This window comes from Letharia columbiana (genome assembly GCF_014066305.1).
Source record: "Letharia columbiana isolate WasteWater2 chromosome Unknown Sc0000000_s0, whole genome shotgun sequence".
NCBI lineage: Eukaryota > Fungi > Ascomycota > Lecanoromycetes > Lecanorales > Parmeliaceae > Letharia > Letharia columbiana.
The window spans coordinates 1,593,233-1,618,587 of record NW_023501036.1 but is presented as its reverse complement, the minus strand read 5'-3'; the positions used below and the strand labels follow the sequence as shown (position 1 = coordinate 1,618,587).

General features: G+C 45.6%; 8 protein-coding genes across 8 annotated transcripts; 4 read left to right on the top strand and 4 right to left on the bottom strand.

Annotated features, from left to right (window-relative positions):
- Positions 1 to 6,545: 6,545 nt before the first annotated feature.
- On the top strand, positions 6,546 to 7,220 carry HO173_000435 (uncharacterized protein; the record flags this gene model as incomplete). Its single annotated transcript, XM_037302385.1, has 1 exon — positions 6,546 to 7,220. The coding sequence occupies one exon, from the start codon at positions 6,546 to 6,548 to the stop codon at positions 7,218 to 7,220; it is 675 nt and encodes a 224-aa protein (XP_037170964.1).
- Positions 7,221 to 9,414: 2,194 nt separating this feature from the next.
- HO173_000434 (uncharacterized protein) lies at positions 9,415 to 10,327 on the bottom strand (the record flags this gene model as incomplete). The annotated part of the gene is made up of 3 exons (XM_037302384.1): positions 9,415 to 9,753; positions 9,812 to 9,901; positions 9,974 to 10,327. The coding sequence occupies 3 exons, from the start codon at positions 10,325 to 10,327 to the stop codon at positions 9,415 to 9,417; spliced, it is 783 nt and encodes a 260-aa protein (XP_037170963.1).
- Positions 10,328 to 10,754: 427 nt separating this feature from the next.
- On the top strand, positions 10,755 to 13,572 carry HO173_000433 (uncharacterized protein; the record flags this gene model as incomplete). Its single annotated transcript, XM_037302383.1, has 6 exons — positions 10,755 to 10,921; positions 10,968 to 11,094; positions 11,153 to 11,327; positions 11,386 to 11,985; positions 12,043 to 12,611; positions 12,661 to 13,572. 6 exons carry the CDS (start codon positions 10,755 to 10,757, stop codon positions 13,570 to 13,572), a joined length of 2,550 nt encoding a protein of 849 aa, XP_037170962.1.
- Positions 13,573 to 13,836: 264 nt separating this feature from the next.
- On the bottom strand, positions 13,837 to 15,336 carry HO173_000432 (uncharacterized protein; the record flags this gene model as incomplete). Its single annotated transcript, XM_037302382.1, has 6 exons — positions 13,837 to 13,900; positions 14,077 to 14,190; positions 14,246 to 14,916; positions 14,998 to 15,151; positions 15,207 to 15,222; positions 15,285 to 15,336. The coding sequence occupies 6 exons, from the start codon at positions 15,334 to 15,336 to the stop codon at positions 13,837 to 13,839; spliced, it is 1,071 nt and encodes a 356-aa protein (XP_037170961.1).
- A 330-nt stretch (positions 15,337 to 15,666) lies between these two features.
- HO173_000431 (uncharacterized protein) lies at positions 15,667 to 17,052 on the bottom strand (the record flags this gene model as incomplete). The annotated part of the gene is made up of 2 exons (XM_037302381.1): positions 15,667 to 16,978; positions 17,033 to 17,052. The coding sequence occupies 2 exons, from the start codon at positions 17,050 to 17,052 to the stop codon at positions 15,667 to 15,669; spliced, it is 1,332 nt and encodes a 443-aa protein (XP_037170960.1).
- A 558-nt stretch (positions 17,053 to 17,610) lies between these two features.
- HO173_000430 (uncharacterized protein) lies at positions 17,611 to 19,647 on the top strand (the record flags this gene model as incomplete). Its single annotated transcript, XM_037302380.1, has 3 exons — positions 17,611 to 19,048; positions 19,104 to 19,273; positions 19,375 to 19,647. The coding sequence occupies 3 exons, from the start codon at positions 17,611 to 17,613 to the stop codon at positions 19,645 to 19,647; spliced, it is 1,881 nt and encodes a 626-aa protein (XP_037170959.1).
- A 2,368-nt stretch (positions 19,648 to 22,015) lies between these two features.
- On the bottom strand, positions 22,016 to 22,642 carry HO173_000429 (uncharacterized protein; the record flags this gene model as incomplete). The annotated part of the gene is made up of 1 exon (XM_037302379.1): positions 22,016 to 22,642. The coding sequence occupies one exon, from the start codon at positions 22,640 to 22,642 to the stop codon at positions 22,016 to 22,018; it is 627 nt and encodes a 208-aa protein (XP_037170958.1).
- A 279-nt stretch (positions 22,643 to 22,921) lies between these two features.
- HO173_000428 (uncharacterized protein) lies at positions 22,922 to 24,135 on the top strand (the record flags this gene model as incomplete). Its single annotated transcript, XM_037302378.1, has 2 exons — positions 22,922 to 23,137; positions 23,839 to 24,135. The coding sequence occupies 2 exons, from the start codon at positions 22,922 to 22,924 to the stop codon at positions 24,133 to 24,135; spliced, it is 513 nt and encodes a 170-aa protein (XP_037170957.1).
- Between the last annotated feature and the right edge of the window lie 1,220 nt (positions 24,136 to 25,355).

Genomic DNA, 25,355 nt, shown 5'->3' with positions numbered 1-25,355 from the left:
AGTCTAATAATTTACTATAATAGATATTAAATATTAATAATGATAGTAATATTAAAGAGTCTTAATATAAGTTAGTTAGGCGGTAATTAGATTTTTAGCTAAAATAAAAAGCGAAGGACGAGCTTAGTTAAAATAAAAATATTAAGAAATCGCGATAGCGAATAAATATATTTATGTTTAAGAAGAAGCTAGTTAAAAAAGTAAAGAAAGTCAATATCTTAGCTATTAATTACGCTATAATTATTAAAAAGTATAAAGTTAAGTATATTAATATATCGTTATTATAATAGAAGTAAGCTCTTAAGTAAATTAGATAAGATATAATAGATAAGCGATAAGTAACTTCTAGTTCTAGTTATTGTTTTAATAAACTTATGTTTTAATAGTATTATATAAAGAAAGCACGCGAGCGTAATTGCGAAGAAGTCTAGAGTTTCGCTTATTGCGCGAATAATCGTATATGTAGATAAAGATAAGAGCTCGGATTAGAAGGAAATAGATAATATCGAAGTTAAATAAGATATAAGTGTTAAGAATAATTCTTATTATACGCGCTAATAATTAAGTAAATTCTATTTTTTAAGCTACTTAAGAGCGTAATATAGAACTTAATAATAAGCGCTACTATAGTTTAGATATAATAATATTAATACGCTAGTTAATAAGTATCGAGTTACTATAGAAATCTTAAAATATTAAACGCGATTACGCCTAAAAGATGAAATTATAAATCTTTACTTATATGTAATTAATTTGGCGTATAGTAATAAAAAGTCTACTATGAAAGCTACGTTATCTAAGTCGATATTCTAATCTTAACTATTACTATCGCTATTATACGAGTAATATAAAGTTATCTCTTATTTAAGTATATCTAATTCTTAATTCTAATTATTATTATAGATATCGTTAATTCGTTCTAGAATCATTAAATATACTTTTATATACTTTCTATATTTAACCTTTTTTTTATATGTCGCGAGAAGACAGCTTAAAGAAATATAGCTTGTCATATTAAGCTACGATACTTTCGAGAGGATATTAAGAAATATATTAACTTTCCTAAGTCGGCGGTTTAATAAGAAGGCTATAACTATAATACGCATAATTTTATATTAGATAGCGATATCGAAAATACGTAATAGACGTATAAAATCATCGTCGACGACTTTAATTACGAAGTGTTGGCGGATTTCGCGCGACTAATATTAGAAGAAGATAAGCTTTTCTTATTATTAGCAGATATAACTCGCTTTCTTTTATATATATATAGAGTAATAAAATATAATCGCATTTAATTATATATCTTATTAATTTAGCGTAGTCGTTAACTAGAATAATAATTAGAATAACTACTTCTAAATATAGAAATCCTAATCGAAATATCTCATATATATATTATACCATAATATAATCCCATAGATATATTATACCGTGGTATATACCGCCAAGATCTCATACTATACCAGGTATGGGATTCTGTAAATCTCAATAACCCATACCATATCAGAGTATGGTATGGCAGGTCAATATCCTATACCATACCATACCTTTCCGGCCAGTATCAGAAGAAGATTGTCACGTTTTTCAAGAAATGCCTGTCTCTCACTGGTTTTCGTGGCTTTTTTTTGCTACTTTACGGCCTGATCTAATTCGTCCTTATCAGGAGGAGGTAGGGTAGCAATTTGAGGCATATTGGACTATTGGTAGTGGAGTTATTTAATAATTAACATAAGGAAGCTATTGAATGTGAGGGAAGAATCTCGGTTAAATTTGTTGCCTCGGCGTCGGCGTTTATCGGATAACACCACGAAAGAGATGATTTTAGAGCTTTATGGCATGTTTGGTGATTACGATAAGCTGGCAAAGAATGACGCCCTACTCTATGACCCGGCGTTTGCTATGAAAAAGAAGGAGGTATTTGACGAGTTCTATGCTCGATTTTTAGCTACTATTGCGCTATTGGGCTATAGCGAAAGTCATAAGATCGCTGCACTACGAAGACTCATTACTCTTAAGCTTCGGTCACGAATCGCCGGTATCTTATCGTCTTCCTTCCGCTCAGTTGTTGAGCATTTGCGGAAGACTGACTAAGACCTCCGTCAATTGGAGGCTATGTACGTGGATGTGGAAGAGATTGATGAACAGGAGTTCAAATTAAGCCGATCACCCTATTCGGAACAGCTGAAGGATCAGCTGAAGAAAGAAGGCCGATGTTTCAAATGCCTTGGTTATGGCCACCGGCCCAATTAGATTAAGGTATGCATGGCCTCAAAGGTATTGTCGTCTGAAGAGGCAAAGGCCATTGTGGCCAAGGAATAGGCTGTGGAAAGGTGCTTCCTGCGGGGTCGTTCTTTCTAGCTTTATATAGCATAGCTCGCTTGGCTGGATCCCTAAGATCCTTGGGATCCCGCCTCCATAGAATCTACATCCTCTTCTACCCACACGAGCCCTGGTCATTCTTGTTCTTTGGAGGGGCTGTGGAGAAGGCTGTGGAGAAGTAATGACGGCATAGGCCTTGCCTGCAGCAGCAGCAATGGATTTCTCCTCCTTTCTCTGACCAGCAACAATCGTTCCGCCTAGCCGCATGCGGCTAGCGTATTCAAATCAGTTTCGATTCGGCAAATCATCGGACTTTGCGTTTTTGAACGAATTGGCCTCATTCGATTTCGATTTTTTTTTTCGCTTTTTTCGGCAATGCGCCAAAACCACGAATCCACCACACCACCTCTCAGCACCCCACACCATTACTTCAAGCACCTTCCCGGGCTATTGCCCCATATTGATACCCCTGTTGCCTGCGTCCGCAGGCCTGCTACATGAGATTTGGCTCAATGCCACGGTCGGACACTGAGAGTGTCTGCGAGAAAAAGTTCAAAGTTGTTGTTTCAGGGGGTAGCAAATATGCTTCAGGCCATAAAGGCCAGTGTATCATGGATCATGACGATCGTCTCGCTGTTGCCACCTCGCCGTCGCCATGATTTGGACCATAGGGATATGGCCATTTGAGGGGGGGTAATGTCATAGTTTCAACCGGCATTCCTTCTCCAGACTTGCGCTAGGCTCCATTCGGGCTAGCTCCTTGGCGGCTTGGCACTCTGATGACTTCGGCACACATGTTACTTAGCAACCTTCATAGTTAATATTCCATTCATATGACATCACTAATATCATTATTCGATACACGGTTCATTTTCTAATAATGGCCGACTATGCGAGACGCGTAACTAATCTATCTAACCGTTTTTGGACTAGCCGAAAGCTGAAAGGGGGTCCCCTATAATCGCAGAGCCCCTAACTCAAGTATCGTATCCTTCTTTTTGACCCGTAACCCTTATGTATATGTGTATGCTTATAGACTAAATAAAGAACTTTACTAAGCCCGGGAGTCCTATAGAAAACAATATTCAAATCTTAACTCTTTTATTAATTATTCTACTCGGCGGGATTACTCTAATAGTTATTAAGGGTTATTACTCCTTAGTAATCTATTACTTAATAGATAAAGCCGAGATTTAAGATTCGATATTACTACGTCGGATACGTTTCGATAGAGCGAGGTTAAACGATTTATATTATATATCTTAAGATACCTTTTAGAAGACGCGAAGAAAGATGAAGATTCTCTCGCGTTATAGGCTGATTGCTAGTCGATAAAGAAAAAGAGATATATCTCTTAGAGGAGATGTGGTGTAACGGTGTGGTGTGAATTAATAAATAAGTGTAAAGTGAAGTGTAAGTGTAATGTAGTTGTTATAGTATATCAAGATGTTAAGATCTAACATGTATAAAGACGTTAAAGCTGAAATGACTGAAATAACACGTAGCGTCTGGTGCCCGTATCGAGAGAGTAGAATTGGTATTATTGTTGCTGATGATAATAATAATGTTGCTTATAGGAGGGGAAGATCGATGTGTGATAGTGATAATTGACTGTTAAGCTCAGTCGAAAGAAAGACTTCGTAGCCTGGCTGTCGGAAAAGGCGTGTGACATTGCGGTATTCAGGGGGTTATTGGTTTCGAGGCCCACAGTCGTGTAATCGCTTTATTATTAATACGGGCCCTATATCAAATAATAAGCTAATCACTGTACTAAAGATCTCAGGTTCGTAGAATACGTGGTTGTGGTGTGATTTCAATAATAAGATGTGCGCGTTATGCGAAAGTTTTCACACACTCTAATATAACTTTAATAGGGGAAGGCTCTACTCTTCATTAATCGTAGTTTAACTATTCGCTTCGCTTATAGTAGTCTATAACTCAAAGACGCACTAGTCTTAAAGACGCGTTTTTTCGCGATTTAATACCCTATATTATAATTTATTATTATTTTATTATATTATATCTATATCTTATTCTAAATAAGAGAAACTCGTTTAGAAGATTATTAATAAGTATAAGAACGATTATTTTCGTAGCGCTATAGCGGCTATAGAGTATTATAATCTTAAATCGCGATAAATATAAAAACGACTTCGGGGATAAGCTTCTAGAAGTACTCGAATACTTATTTATATATATCTTATTACGACTTAAGAATAATCGCTATATAACTATATTAATTATCTAAATAATATCGAGTATTTACTTCAACTAAATTATATTTAAAATACTACTAAGTATATTCTTAAAATTACTTCGAATTTATATTATTCTCTTAAATTACTTAGTAAAGATTAGACTATATAATTTATAAAATAATATTCTAAATATTATAAATAAAAGTAAAAATCTCTTAATATCGAGCGTAAGAATATATATAATATTAAGAGTATACGCGTAGCGTATAAGAAATTTTAATAAAGCTATAAAGAGAAGGGTATATAATATTAAAATATTTAAAATATAAATAAGACTAGCTTTCGAATTAACTATAGAATCGTCTATTATATTATTATTTTAAATAAAAATAAGTCTCTATAATTCGTAGATTCAGATAATTATAATTATATTACGTTTATAAAATATATTAGCGTCGTAGATTAAAGTATATCTTTATTCGTAATTTTAAAAAATACTTATATTCTATATAAATAAAATAAAAATAACTTATCTTCGAATACTATATTAGTTATTTCATCTATTAAATATTTAAATAATCGACTAACATACGACTAGCTACTATATTTTAATATATTTTCTTATTATTATTAAGTAGAAGAATAAAGAATCTTAATTCTAAACGACTTCGAATTCTACTATATCTACGAATTTCATATATTTACTTAATAATTAAAGATCGACTTATTTATACTTCTCTCGTATTCTATATATATTATATAGCTATTAGATATAAAATACTTTTAATTATTTAAATATTATTATACGAAGGCTATAGATTCGGCTATACGTCTTAAAAATAGCGATTTTAATAAACTCGATTTTCTTATAGTATTTAATTAGATAAAAATCTAAACCTTTACACCTAGTATTATATATTTAATCTTTTAAAAGATTAGTTTTATACTCTATAACTTTAAAGTAATACTCGAAAAAATTAGAAATCTAATACTTCGCGCTATAACTTTAAATAAATCTATATCTCTTATTTTTATTAGAATTCTCTATAAAGTCGAAGACGTTATTAAATATAATTAATAATTTAAAATACTACTTACTACTTAGACTTTTATTATTCTAAAGAGTATATAATAGTTATTAGCTCGATTTATAAAAGAATCTATTACTAATAGCTACTTAAGATAAATTATTAAATAAGATATTAAGATTATTTATAAAGAGGCCGTAGTTAAGCGAATATATAAGATACTTTTAAAAACGATTATCTAGAAGAGAGAATAAATATTAGTAGATTAAATATATAAATTTCTAATTATAATAAAAGAAATAATTATAGAAAAGGCGGAGAAGGCTTTAAAGCGAGCTACTCGAATTAAGGAAATTTAATAAAAAAAGATCGATAAGATTATTAAGGCTTATATTCGAAAGTTAAATTATAATCTATAAAAGCTAATATATATACATTAAAATGTATTTATTAAGATTCGAGTTATAGGTCGAGATCTATATAGAATTAGAAAGAAATAATAGATTTTCGCGTCTTTGAGACTAGTACGTTTTTGAGTTGAGGACTACTATAAGCGGAGCGAATAGTCGGACTACGATTAGGCTAGTGTACCACGACTTCTAGGACCCGCGTGCCGGGGTCTCGGCGTTTATCGGATAGGGCGTGGCTTCCTTGCAGGCTTTTACAGCTAGTCCATATGTAGCATAGCGGCTTGGCCTGGTGGGATATATCCTGCAGCAGCCTCCCTGCTTCATAGAATAAAAAACCCCTCCTACCCACCAGAACTCCTCTTCTTCAAATCTCTATCCCTTCCATTTTCTTGTGTGCGGATAGCATACGCTAGGCAGCTCGTATTTCGCACCGCCGTAGGGGTTCGTGGGGTTCTGATATGCCACTTGATCCGAGTAACAATAATAGCTACAGTAATTAAAAGAGGTAATAAAGAAGATTGAGAGACTTGACTGCGCTAAAATACGGATCCCCGAGGTCACATCCTGTCTGAAAAGTCGAGATAACCATGGCAACCAGCCACGACGCAGGCGTTCAAGGAACGTATCGAGATCCAGCAGCAGTCGTTTCGGACGCAATCCATGATAGCAAAAAGCACCTGCTTTTAGCCGCCAGTGGCTCTGTTGCCACCATCAAACTCCCCCTGATCATATCCTCGTTTGAAACCCACCCGAATCTCTCGATTCGAGTCATCCTCACCAAAGCGGCGACGAAATTCCTTGCCGGTCAGTCTCCCGAGCAGCCCACCGTTCCTTCCCTGGCCTTGCTCCCCAACGTGGATGCCGTGTATCTCGACGAAGACGAGTGGATCGACCCGTGGACACGGCATTCGAAGATCTTACATATCGAGCTCCGCCGTTGGGCTCACCTCCTCGCGATCGTCCCCATGTCCGCGAATCTTTTGGCAAAGGTCACAGGGGGTCTCTGCGACGACCTCCTGACCACTGTGATCCGCGCTTGGGACGTAACGCGTGCAATTATTGCGGCGCCGGCGATGAACCAGATGATGTGGCATAATCCCATCACGGCAAAGCAATTAGCGATACTGGCTGAGGAATGGGACTGGTTTGAAATATTATCGCCACAGGTAAAACAGTTGGCATGTGGTGACGTTGGCCAGGGAGCCATGTGCGATTGGCACGAGATTGTCGAAGTGATTGAGGAACGACTAGCAAGCACTTAGTTCGTAATCTGACAAGGCGGCAGCTGCACAGTGGAGAATTGTCCGAGGAGAGGGTTTTCAGGCGAGGGGAGGATCATTGCCATTCAACTACGGTCCCAATCTACGCTGGAGGTTGCAGTAATACGCTTCAGCCCTATCTCATCTTCCTTCAGCCTGCCTGTGACATTTCATTTCGCAGGACATAACCACACCTTCAAATGAGATGATAACAGGCGGCCTTGCCTTGGCTCTGATTTACAACCACCGAGACCTCGAAGAATGAACCTATAGTAATGTAAATCATGTATATTCTACATGGGTGGTTGCTCCAGGGCGTTTCTGCGAACACCCCTCTCACGAAGCGAATAGTCGGACTACGATTACACACACACATTCAGGCACACTATGCGGGCCTTCACCCTCGGTGGCGGCGCGAAGGTTGGGCAAATTAAGAGCGGAACAGCTGCAGATCAGCGGTCAAAGACAGATTCAAAACCATTCTTCAATCTACCTGAACCAATCGAGTCTCTCAAGGCCCAGAACCCCCAACAGGCACCAAGTCGTAGGTGCAGTAGCGCGGCCTCGATCTACCGCTTGGGGCGTTATCGTTGGAGCAGCCGAGCAATTACGGTTCCCCCTGCATAGGTATGCATATGCATGACAATGCGACAGCGAACAAAAAGTGCAACAGAGACCGAGGGGAAGGCTCAATTTGAGTTGAATTAGGAGTCGTTCATGATTCTCATTGCACCTGCGGACACAACGTCGATGATGCAGCGGCTTCTTATTCTCTAGAAATTCGGCGGTTCGACATATACCTCGCTTTTGGTGAGGGACTCCATGGCGCCGCGCTCCGGTTACCCTTATCAGCTCAATAGCCGTGAATCGGCACCGGCTCATTTGTGAGCCAAATGCTCAAGATTGAAATATCCAGACATGAAATCAAGCACCATTGGATAAGATTACCAACAGCCCCAATCACTATTCTCACGTGAGCTCAGTGAGAGCATCGGAACGAGCACTAGACCAGGAGTTGAGTATGTACCCTGGATATCTTGCAATTTGCGAGCAGGTGGTTGGAGAAAGGAATACGGATACGTCTTCCTCTGCGCTTTCCCCACCTTTGTCCCTCGTTGTCCAAAGTATTTCGATATAGGTAGAGGTAATTATTTTCATCCTCTGCCGTGTCTTTCCCTTCCTGATTCCTCTACTTTCTCCATCGCCAATACCTCTTCACCCTCTCCCCCCCCCAACATCACTCTCTTGCCAACCCGGGAACAAGCGGCAACGTGTGAGGGTCGTGGTCATGCATGGTCATGCATATAAATGGATATCGAGTTTTGCTTAGGGACGGAGGCCCACGAACCTTGCAAGCATGAGTAGCAAAGGTCAGATCTTAGCTCAGAGGTATTTGCCAACATCTTTATATACAGATCTCGGAAGCGTGTTTGCTTCCACAATCGCCTTGAGCTTTTTCAATGGCGGCAACCAGTAGCCAGCTCTACACTAAGCCGCAGCCGCCTTTCCATACTGGTAAGGACCCTCCTCATCGGCACTAGATTCTGAGGGTAATGGCAGTTGGGATCGAAATGTTATTGCTTTGACAACTATCGATGCGCTTGCAACAGCCTGTATAGCAGCCTCCGAGACTCGGCGTCGCTCACTCCGCAGAGCTACCTTGCATAGTCCCTACGCCTCAAATTATAAACATGCGGTTACGCATTCAGAGATGACAGGAAGGGAGAAATGGTCACCTCTTAGAAAACCATTTTCCACCGTTCATGTGCGATCCAAGGTGAAGATAATTGGGGTTATCTGCGAGGAAGATGTTACAATACCAGCCCCTTCGGCTATCGCATACATGTCGCGTATTACCAGGGCTGGTAATTACCAGCCACCTGTTTTATGTATATAAATATCCGTACATCCCATGAATCAATGATCAGTCTTTCAGTCACAATCGTTCTTTCTAACATGTCTGGTATCCTACTTTCAACAGAAGGAACCACACTCTGGGCTCATAATGATTTGCAGGACTTTGGGGATTTTCATCATTCAAACAGGCCGTATGCACATGGAAAGAGCAGATAGGGGCGCACACATCGGGGACTGAGCCCAGGTTTTGGGACGTTAGTAAGGCGTTTGGTCTGGCTTGGCTTCGTTTACAACATTTAACCTCGCACGAAATTGGTTCGGCAGACAGCACACACCCTTCTCATGACCTACTCAAGCCACCTCGCCGCCCTCCTCGTCCAAAATGAACACTAGGGGGCACAAATTTGAGGGCGGACATCGTCGACACGAGTTCATCGACGTCCGCTGGAAGAGAAGGCGAATGACCTAGTCTTCCACTGCTTCCTTTGCTAGTCTCTGCCGCTGAAGATTCGAGTGTATTTGCAGAGTCAGGATTGTGACCTTGAAAGGCCTCGGTACTGTTAGTACGTTGCTCGCGGTGGAAAGCTCTGGACGCAGCAGAGCTATGCTTTCTTGGCCGGGAACGCAGCATGGAGCTACGCTTGTCAATGCCTGTATTAACGATTTGGAAATCATAATTCTGCGCGATTGTTAGACTGAGCGAGCATTCAAAAGGCCACGCCAGGGTCCGTGCTTACCTTGGGGAAGATATGTTTATCTGTGAGATGCATCCGTCGTTTTTGCGGAGTCGAGCAAATTTTGTCGCAGTCTTCAACGAAACATTGGTACTGTTGCTCGCTGTCAGCACCGACTTGATCTTTCCCAGATCTTTCCCAGAGCAATGATCTGCCCAGACGTACCGTCTTCTCTTCGTTTGCTCTCCGTGCTTCGGTCAAAGGATCATGATTCTCGCTAATGTGTAGCCCTAGGAAGTGCTCTGTAGGGAAGTTCTTCCGGCATTCAGAACATCGATGTGCGTGCTCTCTAGCGTAATGGAGCTCGAATTCCTCGAAGGTAGAGAATGATATCGTATCCTGGTGGGGTGGAAGGGAGCATTTCATAACTCTTCGTGTAGAACGCTCGTCCGATGTCTGTATGTACTTTGAAGGGTGCACTGGTGCATCTGTTGAGGCTGGAGACGAAGGATCTGGTGTTGGAGAAAGTGAAAAGGTCGTCGTCGGCGAGGGGGAATCTTCTCGTGAGCGTTTAGGCATAGCTTGTGTGAATGTAGCGGTGAGGAGGTTACTCTGGTTACTTCTTGCCCAACATACTATCCCTCATGATGCAACATCAGTCCCTCAAAGAGACTTCCACAAGTGTTGGAAGAGTAGTGCGGTGTACTCAAGAACGATAATTACATGAGAGTAACAAGAGATTGGCTTTCCGGCTCCTCAAGAAAACAAGACTCGGACATAAGATATGGACTTAAGGACTCCGATCGCGAACATCACCTACACATATGAATCCCGCGCATGACTTCCTAGCAAGCAGACTCTTTCAAAGTCTTTGCAATTGTGCCTTCTAGTCAACTTGCTCAATGGACTGTTCGAGTACAGCCCAACCGTTGGAATCGCGTTACTATCTCTAACGGCGCGGCTGACCGTGGGGTCTTGATGAAGAGTCGGAGCTGCTCCGTTCGCCATGGCAAACACAAATGAGGAGAGATGGAGGTACTTCTGGTCTCCTGTTTTGCTATTGAGATGGAAGCTCAAAACGCACAGGCTGGCCCACCGAGCAGAGAGAGACCTGTCGACCTACCTGGGCAGGGAAGACTCCACATTTCCGAACATTGCCCATTTCCTGGCTCAGTACATCTTTCATACACCCTAAGAAAGGCACATCTGACTGTTGAAGATACCGCACGGCATGTGAAAACGTTATATTGCAAGATTTTGAATTTGCCATCGGCAAGAGTGCTGAGAATAGGCTGTGGGATGCTCATGGCAAAATCAACAATCGATTTCGCAAGGAACTGAAGCACGTTTGTCTCTCATTTTCCGCGAGTTACCAATCGCTCTCGACGCTTATGCCGTTGGTAGTTCCGAGAGACTGCGGGAAAGAGAAAAGCGGTCGAAGAACGCAAGCTCGTCAAACACTTTCTTGACTTCATCAAGTCTGGTCAGCGTTTCTATCGTGGTTACATACAGAGATTAGCATCGCGATTCGGTGGTCTCCGAGAGCTGGATGCTGTTGCTAACAGATTGACCCTAAGCAGTAAGATTGTCAGGCGAAAGCTGAACAAGAGACCCACATGTTGACTGTGTCTTTATAGCTCTGTCGGCTGATGAGCCAACACAGGTCTCCGGCACCTTGGCCCATTCCATCCTCGTATCCTGCCATCAGACGCTCGTCCGTCTGGGCGACCTTTCGAGATGGCGTGAGACACAGTCTGTAACAAAGAATCGCAATTGGGGCCCAGCTATAGGATATTATAATCTCGCTGGTCTGATACACCCTATGTCAGGAGTTTCCCACAACCAACTGGCAGTCATTGCACTGGTTGACGTCAATCACTTGTCGGCTACTTATCATATCTATCGCGCATTGGCTGTCGAGGAGCCCTATCCTATGGGAAAAGACAACCTGGAGGTTGAATTCAAGAAGATTGAAGAAGCTTGGAGTAAGGGGGAGTTGATCATGACTGATCCAGTCAAAAACAGCCAAGAACCGGGAAAAGCGCTGGTGGGATGGTTCATGCGCCTACATGCTCGATGTTATAAAGGCCTCGACTTTCCAGAGCATGAAGAGCTTGAGAGTGAGGTGCTGAGCCAGCTCGCGGTCGACTTGAAAGAACGGTCGTTCGAAGGTACCTTGAGCAAATTTGTTTTGATCAACATAGCTGCCGAGTTCTTTGCAGGAGTACGACTACAAGGTAAGCTATCAGCTTCATGTTTGTACTATGCTCAGACATGCTGAGCCATTCTCTTAGAATGTGGGGGTTCTGCGGAGGCATTACGGTCGTTCTTCTTCCTTCAACGCCTGAACGTAAGAACGTTTTTCGCCCTCCTCCAAGTACTTTTACCAGAATTGGAACGCTCCGTCAGCGAACATGTCCAAAGCGACGGCGCAGCACCCAGTTCTGGGTCCGCCAAAATTACCGCCGTTACGCGCCGTGTGTTACCAGCTCTGAGACAGTACAGTTCCTGGCTTCTTTCTAACGCCGAAATCCTGGCAGCTCAGGTGGGCGACAATGTATTGAACGTCCAGGTTAGAGAATTGTGGAAGATCTACGCAACCACTTTGACCCTTCTAACATCAACTTTCTTTGTTTCCGAGTTGCCTCAAATTGAATACCTCCTCGATGAAGACGAAGATACTGTGGGGTTTAAGCCGTTAGACAATGAGAATACAAAGCGAAGATACTATAAGGAGGTTAATCTGGTTTTTCAAAAGCCCAGGTACCATGATCGAGGCATTCAGCGTCATCATCCTAATGTGGAGATGCTAGGGAGAATTCGAGACCTGTTGACCGATGGCATGATTCAGCACTTAGATGACGTAGGTTCTTTCTGTTCTATGTCTGGTGAGGAAGCTCATTGGAAAACAGAAAGTCCCGATCAAGCTTGTGGATGTGGAGGGTAGCACGACATTCATCTACGTTGAAGAAGGCATGCGGGAAGAAGAAGGCTACCAAGCGCCGTTGTCATCAACGGGTATCGAGCTCGAGGAAGTCACTCATGTTGATGAGACGACGCTACCTGAGAATCATGCACCAATTTCGATCAGTGAAGGAGCCTCTCAGGCAGCGTCCATTTCCGTGAATATGGATCCGGCTTCGAAGCGCATGGTTGATGATCTTGTTGACTCTGAAACGACCGACGATGGTGACGATTCTGGATTCATCGACCTTTCTATGAAAGAGAATTCACATGGCTTCGCAAACCCAGAATATGGCCCTTCAACAGCTCGAGATGTTGGCGATGAGACTAGCTATGGCCTTATTGGTGATTCCACGGCACGAGAGCATTTCGGCGACCTTCAGGACCCGGTTCCCGATTCCCCTAGGCCCGTACTCCCAAGTATTACCAATTCTCCCTTTGCGCTTCAGCCGGGCGAACGAACGCCTGGGTCTCGACCCTCGACCGCGAAGCGCAAGACACCAAGTCATTCTCAACAAAATTCGCAGACCAGGTTTCCTCTTCAGCGGCAGCCAATCGGATTCCCTGCGGACTCGAGTCCTAGCAATCCTAGTACTATGCCAGATCCCACCCCTGGTTCGCACGCGAACGAATTCTACCGGGACCAGCCTCCTCCGAAAACCACGTTTCCGTCGGTCCAGAACTACACAAGGGGTCCCAGGACCTTCACGACTTTTGGAAACAACCCTCTCCAAGCGGATGAGCCCAATTTTCTGAGTTTGGAAGTCTTTGAAGGAAGCACTTGGGGAGGAGGTAGCGATCAGAGCGGTAGAAAGGCTACTAACGTTATGACACCTCCAAATGGGCAAGGTGCCGGTTGAAAGCTAACATTGGTACGCTAAGGTCATTTTCCGACTCCGGAGTCTCAAATCATCAAAAATATGCGTCCTGGACTGATAGTGCAAGAACATCTGCTCTCGTCTATCTACGTGCTATGCTATGTGCTACGCCATTGCATGCCGTGCACTGATATATGGAGGATGAAGTCCATTTCGGTCATATCACGTGGTCGTCATTCCGTCGTACGCCATGAGAATTCAAGCGCTTTTAGTTGTTGAAACCCGAACGCCTCTGCTGTGCTCGGCTCAATTCACGGAGAGAAAGTCGTTTTTCGACGTCGGCTGATAGCTTTGCTTGGGGAAGGGATATCTTTGGAGGAAGGAACTGTGTCAGCTCGAGAGCGCAAGGTGTCCAAGTTGTCATTAAGGAGCAAAGGGGACAAATAATGAGTTTGAGTTTGAATTGATGTTGCTCGATGTCGCTTAATGTCTTTGCGATGATTGACAGGATGATGAACTGTGTCTGCGAGGAGGAAATGAACGTACTGTGGTCCCAGCTCCTTAATGCTCAGACTCGCAAGCCAATGTCCCATGTCAATCGATTCATCGAGTGATTTTCCCTCGACGACACCTGCGACAAATCCGCCAGCAAAGGCATCACTTATTCCTTAAATCAGCATGGTACTCCCCAAAAAGACGTATCAACAGCACTCACCCTGCACCATTAGTATCGCAGATATCCTCCTTCTTGACCTCCTTAATTCCAAACTCCTTAATCTCTTTCTCCCCCTGCACCGCCACAACCGTACTCTCGGTCCCCTGCGTAAAGATCACTGTCCTCTTACGCCCCTTGTTCTCCTTCGGCAAATCCGCTACCAACTGCGCGATCTCTTTCACATCTTTCGTCTCATGCCCCTGTGACTCTGCCCAGCTCCTCGCTTCGGTCTCATTTCCAATTATGTAATCCCAATACTTGCTCGTTTCAGCCAACTGATCCTTGAAAAACAGCGGGATGAAGGGAGCGGACAAGCTCATGATGAAAACCTTATCCTCCTTGGCTGCTTCCTCCGCCAGTGCCATGATCGCGGGCACGCAGACGGTCAAGTGGTATCCGCCGACAAAGTAGACCTTCGCCTGCTGCGCCAGCTTCCAAACCTCAGGCGATTGGAGATGGGAGATCTTATACTCGTTCGCGGCAGCCAAATGCGTGCACATGGAACGGTCATGGCCGGTGATGATGACCCCGCAGCGGCCGGTCGGTTGGTCGGGAGAGACGAGATATTCGGAGCGGACGCCGGCTTCTTCGTTCTTGGAGCGCAGGGTCGTGGCGTATTTGTCGGAGCCGACGCAGCCGATGTAGAGGGTGGAGTGCGGGGGGAGGATGTACTGCGGGTACGTAGGGGGTCAATGTCGCTGTGCGGTGTGCGTTGGGAGATGGTGGGGGGGGATGGAAAGAGGGAGGAGTACTTGTGCACCACGGGTAGTGTTCTGCGCAGCACCGCCAGCTATGAGCTTTGCGTCGTGGTTCTGGAGCAGGTCTTCGTAGAGGCCCATGTGCTTTTCTTCGGCGAGTATGGCGTCATTGGGCTTGAGACCGTATTTGGAGAGCATTGCTTCATCGCTAGGTAGATATGTTCAATATCTTGCGAGCGGTGAGACGGCGTGTTGGAGCTTACCCTTGGCCTTGGATATCTGGACAGGCAGCTCCTTCAGCCTTTGACTTGGGTTATGGGATGGGGTTTGGGGGCACTCACCGAGTAACGGATTCTCTAGGCATAGCAGAGCGTATTGTTGGGGGGATGCCATGATGTCGATTTGATGGATTATAATGAGCGATTGTTTGAAAGTTGCAGAGTTGTTGGCGACAGCTGAGAAAAAGACGCCTCGACGCGAACGCTCGGAGATACTCGTAGAGACGATGTGTTTGGGACTAGCGTTAGGGCAATTCCTTTACTGTCAACCGGGGATTTCAGCTTCAACGATGTGCTCGTCAGTCACTGCGCAGTGGGATCGGTCCCTGAAACCGAGCATGGCATAAGTTTTCTGATCATTCGTTCCGCAGCTGGGGGTATAAATTCTATCGAAGTAACACTGACGCCCCTAAATGCAGTCTGATACAGCTTATGCAGCCCATCTTCAAGCCTTCTGCGGCTTGACTCTTGCCGGGCCTAGTCCTTTTCGTACTTCATCAAGCTGTTCCATGCCACTCTGATACCCACCCTTCTTGACCCTCTTCTTCCCGCTCATGGAATAGCCACCCAGGAAGTCATCCATGATGCTGTCGAAATCTGACCTCTGAACCAGAGATGGTGCTTGACTAGAAGCCATTGAACTCCCCGTCATGATGGATGCTCCACCATCGTCCATGTCCATTCCGTCCTCGGCGTATGCTTCTTCGATCTTGTCGAAACGTGCGTCGAGCAGAGTCTGGCCTTCTGTTCGAAAAATGGAAGAGCTTGTCATTGAATAACCAGTGCTAGAAGTCATTGCCCCTTTCCTTTTCTTTCGTCGACCGCCAGTCATTGAGGTTCCCGTCATGATCGAGGACTGCAGTTCAGCATTGGAGGGTTGCAGCTGCGCCTTTTTGGCAGCTTTGTCAGCTTGCTTGAATTTACTGAATTCCTTCATCCAGTCGCCATCACCATGGTCAGGTCCATCTTCCATCATCGTATCTGTACTTTGCGGGACGGGTGGTGGAGGCATGTCTCCGGTCTCGTACTCTTTGCTCGGCTTCTCCGTTTCATCTGTCTCCCAACCAGCTTCATCGCCTGCGTCCTCGAAGCCGGCCTCCTCAAATTCCTCCAAGCTGACTTCTCTGCCGTCCTTCGCTATCTCTCCGAAGAAATCTTCCTCATCATCAACGTACGCCTCGTCTTCCAAAGCTTCCAGTACCTCCCGTAACCGGGGATCCATGTCTGGCTGGAAGCCGGCCAACGCATCTGGCACGTCCTGCTGATCCTGGTATGTGCTCCTCCTCAAGTCCTTGGACGGCAGCAACTCATCATCCAAAAGCTGGGATCCTCCACTCTGACTGGCTACGCTTTCGCTCCGTTCTTCCTGTAAAGATGTCTCTCTCAGTGCATCCTCCAAACTCATTTTCCCCTTCCCTCTCCCATCCTTTTTTTTGGTTGCAGCCTCGACAAAGTAACTTTCTCCATTACCGCTTCCAGCATTGAGATCTCGTATATGTTGCATATAATCATATTCGGTATCGTCATAAAAAATCCCATGCTCTGCAGCCTCTCCTTCATTGTCTCTAACGCCTGAAAGTATACTGCTTTCGGTTGGGCCGAAAAGCTCTGCTTCTAGGTCATTGCGGTTTTTGATCTTATGGGCCTGTGAAGGAGCAAGCTCTTGGAAGAGCATGGAGCTGGAAGAAGCATCGTGGATCTTCGGGTCATTTTGAGGCCGGTTCACAAGTTGAAATGTTGTGGAGGAATTTTTGTCGCTTTACCGAAGTCAGCATTATAGTATCAAGGAATTAATAAGATATCGGACTCACATCCACCGTTTTCGCGGCATGTTGGAAACTGCCGCTACTCACGCAGAATTTTCGATAAGCAAAATGTTCTGTCGGTGGCCTCGAATCGGTCACCAAAATTTGGCGAGAAGTGACGTTGGGCTTGGCAAAACAAGCCAAGAGAAGCGTAAAGCGGCATTTCCCCTAGGCCGTACGAGTACTCGTACAAACCTGCACAGCTTGGCACCCCCAAGATATAGGCGATGTTACCCCCACTCATTCAGCCTCGCGCGGCCGTGGCCGCTTTAGCGATTGAGCTAGTTGAGCAGGGGTGGGGATCATTTGAGTCGCCGGCCTTAATTCAGGCGATCCAGAAATGATCAAGGAGAGAGGATTAAAGAGGGGCTATATGCCGCTCTCCCTCACTCCTTGTGCTACAATTACTCTAAACTCATCTCCTCGCTCTACAGGATCATAGTTCGACAGATCTCATCTAAAGAGATATTTATGAGAGCAAAGGCCAACGGTTATATGTATAAAGCTCATCATGAAGAGGATAGCAAAAGCAACGATAGCACCTACGTGCCGAAAACCATCCCATCTCCAAGAAAATACCTTTGATGGCCCTCACTCGTCTACCCACCGAGCTCCTGGAAATCATCATCACGCATGTCTTGCCCGAGGGCTTCGAGAGCGTGGCAGTGACCTGCAGGAAAATCTACGCCTTATGCATCCCAGTTATTAGACGCCACAACGCCCTCCGCTCACGCTTCCATCACTTTACCTACCATGAGAACCCCAACCCGTTTCCCACCATCGCAACAGCGGCCGATCTGATCAGACGCATCGCTGTCGAGCCTGTCGTGGCATGTTACGTTCGATACGCAGACTCCAAGCGTGACAGCCCACGCAGCTATATTATACCCCGTGGGTTTGTAGCAGATGCCGATTGTCGTGACGATGTCATTAGACTTTTTGCGAATTGCCCTTATCTGGAGCAGGCTGGTCTCGACTGGAAGGAATACCTTGACAAGATCGAAGAGGAGCTTAACCCCGATAAACTCCCCCGCTACTCACAACACGCTGCTGCTTTCCTTTTGACACTCCTGCCAAATGTCGAGAGGCTCATTCTACCACAGTATTGGAAGCCGCTCGACGCAACCAATAAGCTTATCAATGCCTTTGTCCACAAGACCAAGCAGGTCCATTCCCTCTGCGACAGGCCTAGCCTAGCCCAGATCACCAGATTCGAGCCATATGTCTCGTTAGTACCCCAAGATCGGTTTGATTTGGGTTTGGCAAGCCCCTTTCTGGCCCTGCCGCGTATACGGTCTTTCCGCGGCCCCAGCTGCGTAATCATGGACGACAATCACAAAAGCATCGTACCTAAAGATCCGAATTACGGCTTCGGAGAGACGCTTGAATCGGTTTCACTCGTGGCCTGTTGTGTGGATGAAGCGGGTATCGCCGACTTTCTCAAAGACACCAAACGCCTTAAATCGCTTAGGTACTTACACTCGACAAAGTATAATGTTAGCCCTCAGTGCTGGGATATCTGCAGGTTTGTAGCGGCAATTGAGCGTCAGGTGGGGAGTCACCTGGTGGAGCTTTCTGTTTCCATTGGGAAACCATTCGGCTCGATCGCGCCTGGCAAAGCATCTATGCGCGGCTTCCCATGCCTCCGACAGCTCGAAGTCCCTCTCGAAATTGTGATGTGTAAGATTACTGCCGCTGCATGCCGGTATTCTACGCCAAATGACTCTCTCGTCGGAGGCTCATCGGACTACAAATTGAACTGTGTTGCGCTGTTCGTTGGCGACCTTGTACCTGCCTCAGTCTCTGTTCTATCGTTGATCTCACATGGGGCTGACCATCATGACAAGGCTCTCGACGTAATGTTTCGGGACTTCGCCGCCAGGAAGGAAATCACATTGCCTGCTCTCACGGACATCCATCTAATCTGCCCGAATATTGCGGACGACTTTGCTACATTCTCTTACAAGCTTAGCTGTCTAGTCACATTAACTTCGCGAGCTTCCTCCATAATCTACTCAGCAGGTAGGTCGGTGACTGCGCAACTTCCAGAGAATTGATCCGTAGCCATCTTGAGCAGAAAGCGCCAAGACAATGCAGGAAAGGCCTGAAAATGAAGGGCAATTGCCAGCCTCGACAGCGGCAACAGAAGAGACGGCGGAAAAGAAGTCAGTCTATTCGATACCCGAGCAGCCTAGTGGACATGGCATGTCCAAAACTCAAACGACCCTTCTAGTCTTCGCTCTCTGCGTGAGTAGATTCGATTCGATTCACATTGAACTGACGTCACGTAACATCCCCCACCTTCACCCTCCTTACATTGCAAAGCTGTACACAGATATATAACACAGTGCTCCACCTTCCTCGCCGCCCTAGATATAACCATCGTCACCACCGCCCTCCCCACCATCTCCGAGCACTTCCACACAAACGCAGGCTACATCTGGGTGGGCGCCGCCTACATTCTTGCCGACGCAGCCTCGACGCCTGTCTGGGGCAAAGTAAGCGATATTTGGGGCCGTAAACCCGTGCTCCTTATTGCTATTGCCGTCTTTTTCATTGGTAGTGCGTTGAGTGCCACGGCCGTTAACATGGTCATGTTGATTGCGGGACGGACGGTGTAGGGTTTGGGTGGGGGAGGGTTGGTCAATCTGTCGAATATCGTGATTGCGGATTTGTTTTCTATGAGATATGCTCTTCTGTGGATGTCCATGGTGGATTGAGGCAATGGACGCTGATGATTTGGAGGGGTCGGTCGAAATATGGTGGCTTTCTGGGCATGACTTAGGCGGTTGCCTGCTCCATTAGGCCTTTACTTGGAGGGACACTCTCAGAGAAAGCAAGCTGGCGGTGGTGCTTCTACATCAACCGCGAGTGATATTATCTATGCTATTAACTAGCTGCTGACTTCTTACAGTTCTGTGCAATGCAGTGGTGCTTGTGCTTATGTCATGGACTCTAAAACTCAAGACTCCAAAGACAGCCCTAGTAGCTGGGCTGAAAGCTATAGACTGGCTTAACTATCTCACGATTGTCGGTAGAACTGTCATGATCCTCGTCGGAATGATCCTCGGCGGCTTGTCATATCCATGGAAGTCCGCAACGGTCATCTGCCTCCTCGTTTTTGGAGTTCTTTACTTTAATCCTCTTCATTCTCGTTGAGTGGAAAATTCCGCGAGTCCCTTTCATCCCTCTGAGCATCATTAACACGTGGCAACGTTCGCCCACGCTTGTTGCTGCTTTGCTCCACGGCTTCGTGCTTTATATCACTTTCTACTTCCTTCCACTATACTTCCAGTCTGTACTCGGAGCTGGCGCCTTGTTTTAAGGGGTCTTGCTACTGCCGATGACCATTTCTGTATGCGTCGTAGATGCTTTCACAGGCTGGGTTATCTCCGCGATGGGGGTGTATACATGGTTTATACGCGGAGGATACCTCGTCATGACCCTTGGGAGCGGTCTACTTATTGATCTACCACACTCGCGACAATGGGCCCGGGTGCTTATATTTCAGATCATTCTTGGTGCCGGTATCGGACCAAACTTTCAGGCACTGACCATCGCTTTCCAAAGCGCTGTCAAGAGCAGCGACGTCGGTACAGCTACCTCTACGTTCAGCTTCGTCAGAAACCTTGCTACTAGCATAGGACTTGTTCTTGGCGGAGTGGTCTTCCAGAACGTCATCCGTGGGCAATATAACAAGCTCAGTGGACCATTGGGCCCTGAAACTTGCCGGCACATTAGCCAATGTAGGAGCGGCGTCTAGTGTTTTCACAGTCAACAAATTACCCGCAGATCAGATGACTGCAGCACGGGACGCGTATTATATTGCAATTCGCGATTTGTAGATCTTACAAACAGCCTTCTCTGCTGTGGGACTCGTGACGATATACTTCATCGGGGGTCGGGTATTGAGTAAAGATCATACGGTTGTGGAGACAGGGTTGGAAGTCGAAGTACGACGAGCAGCGGAAATAGAGAAGGAGCGCATGGGTGGCAGAGCTGGTAAACAAGATGCAGTTGTATAGATCTGTGGGCCAAGAATTGCCCAGCATGCCTTTGCGGGCGTAGACTAGAGCTGTGGGCATTTAGTTTGTAGAGCATTAATAACATCCTCTATTCATAGGGAAGAAACCGAAAATAGCGCTCGTGCTGTGACATCAATTGACGATTTCGTAAGACAATACCTGCAAAATCGAGGATCACAAGGACTTCCCTCTTAAGGGCAGACCAACACCATTGATAATGACAGCCATAGGACAGCAGAAAGAATTATACATTCTGTCAATTGTATCCCACTGTCCCAAGTGCCAAGTCATGGCTAGGAAACATCGTTAGCCACATAATCGCCCAGTTTCTAATACACTCTGAAGGAGAAGATACATGTCGAGCAACAAGGTATCACGGATCGCTGCCTGTTCTACAATTTGTCATTGCGATGGGCAATGATCATGTCTGTGGGTGTTCATATAGTACGCGTCTGAGTATATATAAAAAAGAATATGCGAATGCGAAACGCGCATGACCATACCTAGCATCCATCATCCTCCTCGTTCACATATCTGAACATCACACCCATTTTGAATTGACCAGGCAGGAGGCCTATAACGCCGCTCACCACACCGAGAGTTTTGGAGCATCCCGTCGGCAGCAAAATTCTGCATATCACAAGCGCTATCACTGGCGATACTTACCAGAGCGTCTACGGGTCTTTGGCAAGGACGTCCAACGGGTGTTAGCCAAATCTTTTGGCTCTGTGCATAGATATATGCCTTTGCAAGCCCGCCAGCCTGGCAGTGAGATACCTTGGTCGTATGTTCAGGTATACGAATGTACTCAAGGTGCTCATCAAACCTGAGATATGTGAGTCGTCTATTTCACTTCTGCAACATAATGGCTACGGTAACGAAACTAACGAATAGCGAAGATCTTCCCAATATCTTTCTCAGAAGGAAGCACGTCATCAACATACCTACTCCATGTCTAATCTGCTCAACTCTTTTCATCTGCAACCTCCTCCGCCCCACTCCTATCCAACACAATTCCCCCACTTCCTAAATGTTCCACCATCCACCTCCCCGGCCCATCCCAAAACTTAAATTCCGTGCAATAATTTCTCTCCCCAACAATCAAGAACAACCACAGTCCCTCAACAACATTGCTCAACTCCCGCCACGTGAAAAGTCTTTGCGAACCCTTGACACTCCGCACGACGAGATAAAAGCCGTCGCCCAGCGTATATGCCAATCTCTGTCGATGGTCAATGTCGAGAACGGGAAAGGCATCCTCACCTTCAATCTCGATGGTTTCGGCAATGTCATGCTGTATTACGGCGATAAGACCACCCATGCTCATGAGGTCAAGGCGGTGGCGGGGGTAACCGAAGCCTAGACGGAGGTAGATCTGGGTGTTGGGGACGGAGAAGCTGTAGGGAAGAAGTATGCGAGAGCTCAGAGTGTTTGAGAGGTTGGAAGTCAATGAAGCTTCGTAGACTCGTGAGTTGTTAAGTAATGTTAGATCTGAAATGTTGCTTGGATGCTTTGCAGCTGCCAAGGAGTTGGCCGCAGCGCTGCTTAGCAGAGAGATGAAAATTGCAGTTGACAAGATAGTGGAGAGCATGATGGTTGGCTTGAATAGTAAAGAATTTGACATCGACAGCGTTGGTGGATGGAATCTACCGCCAAGGGAAACGCAACAGGTCTATAGGCGCGAAGGCTCTACAGGGTGCTACTGGCTGAGGATTGGCGACATGCGAAATGAGAACCAATCGCTATAAATGATTTACCGGCGCCGACAACTATCGTTACCACGGCAGTCACATGTGTCTCCAAGCTGATTCTCACGTTTGAAATATTTGCAATTGTCGAATCACACTGCTGCTGCCATTCAAGAAAAACGATGAAGAGTAGCTCCGAAAATCAAAGACAAATTCTGCGTCGGTCAGTCTACCATGCCCAAAAGAAGAGAGAAAGGATAAAAAGGGGAGAGCAACGTGCAGCTTCCAACGACACCAGTAACGATCCTACCGGCATTGCATCGAATGAGAATGCAGAGGTATTCGAGGCGTTGACTCAAATCATGGTGGAAGTCATAGCTCTTACTTGCCGCGTAGGAGTAAGTCTATCGAAATATCAAAGAGTTCAACTAATCCGTCTTGTTCTGTTCAGGTCTGGGTGTCCTTGTTGACATGGCGTCTGAAGTAGTACAGCGTACACAGGACCGACTCGTTGCAGCTATTGATGATTTGAGAAATGCTGTCGGGCAAGAAGCAGCAAAAGTTTTTTTCTGATCTCTCTTATCAATATTGAACCTGTGGAGTTTAAGCGAGAGGCCGCAATCTGCGACGACTCCTGGATGAAGTTCATTAATAAAGATTTTATGATTAATGCTAGTGACCCTTCGCAATCCACGCCGTTACCGCTCTCCGGCAAAATGAAGATGCATCCTTGTGGAGAACGGTTTCATAGACAGTAGCTGACATGCATTGCTAAGTATCCTCTCAGCACCCGATTGCCTATCCTCCGTCGCCATCGTCCAACTCTCTCGCACTCTTTCTAAGATCAGAAGGCAGCATAGTCCAGAACACTCGCTTCTCATTCATCTATTGAGGTCCGTTCACCCCATCCACAACCACCCTCCATTGCTTCTATAATCGCCTCGATTCAGTGCAACGCAGACACATGACTTCCTTAGTATCTGGTCCTCCCGTTCCTTCCAAGCTCGATGACGAGGCTGACGATACCGACCTCCCTTCCGGACACATATGGGGCTACCCATGCAAGCTTCCTTCGTGTCCTAACTACGGCAAATCCTAGAAACTGCGAAGCAACTTTCTCGTTCATTTGCAGGAGCGGGAGGCACATGGGACCGTAGCCACGACACCTGCCGCACGCCGTGCGATCGAGATAGAGTGGCGGTATACCACCGATCCTTATCTGCCACCTCAGGCGGCACCAGATTTTCGTCCGTGGGAGGATCCTAACAAGCAAGTCTGGAACTACAGTTTTAAAGATAACACCGGTAAGGTGATAACCGGCAGGGGCACACTGAAGCAAATGGAAATGCATAAGGCCTCACGATGCCGGCAAGCGGAAGGAACGCAGGTCGCGTAGCTGCGTTCCTATTTGATGCCGCGCGACGAGCGGGTGCTCTATGCAGCAAAGCGACCTATACAATGCGGGAAAAAGAATATACATCAAGACGGTTTGACCGACATGGCCATTCGCCGTCAAAAGAGCGATGTGAATACGGTACATCTCGTCAAGAACCTCCACCACGTCGATCTCGGCTGCCGTGTCTCTAATCTGTTTGAAAGATCTTTCGGTGACGTTAAGAATGATGATTATGGCTATAATAATACTTGGCATGACGATTATAACATTAACAGTGATATTGATTTTTGGAGTAGAGCGGGGGACTAAAATCTAGCCCTTAGTACACACGCATACGAACCTTCACTTTTCTGCAAACTCTCACGAAAGATCTTACGGAGTAAATGTCTTAGAACAACGTTGCCGTCTTCTTGATCGAACGTATTACGAAATATCTTACCCGTGCTCTTGGTGTAGGCTCGCAGCTCTGCCACATTGCGAAAGGTCTGGACTCTTTATTCGGTGTTTTTACGTCCTCGTCCCCACTCAATCAAATCAACAATGTTAACATGTGTCCTTCGTACAACCTATGATCCGGATTAGCATGAATGTTTAGAGTTTCGTGGAACGCGCTTATACTTCCTCGCATTGCTCACACGTTTGCGGAAGCGGCTTGACACCAATGGCACGACAAAGGGCATGCCACGTAGCCAAATCGTTCTCTGCACCATACCACATGCGCAATTCGCTTTCTAATGCATCTTGATATCTGTTCCATGCATCGTCTGACGCAGCATCGCCACGCCGCCACCTTTCATGTTCTCGCAAGTTGGCATACGACGCAGCTGGTGAGAGAGAAGGGTCTTAATCAAAGATTGGGAAAGAGCGGAAAAAGAGATCTAAAGGGGTATCCGGATCCTGCTGATGAATGCGAGAGTTCTGCAGGTGCTGCTCCAGAGCCTCATCGCTGCCGAAGGATTGATTACAACTCTCACAGTTGAAGGACGGAGCATGCGCGGGCGAGTCTCGTAGGTGCTGGTCAAGAGCCTCTTCGCTGCCGAAATGACGGTCGCATGTTGTACAGTCGAAGGCATGCGCAGGTGCGTCTCGTTTGTGCTGCTGCAGAGCCTTGTCGCTGTCGAAAGTTCGATCGCAGAGAACACAACGGCAGCTCATAATGTCAGGAGTTTCATACCAGTGTAAATTTTCAGAATAAGCAGGGAGTAATGATAATGGGAGAC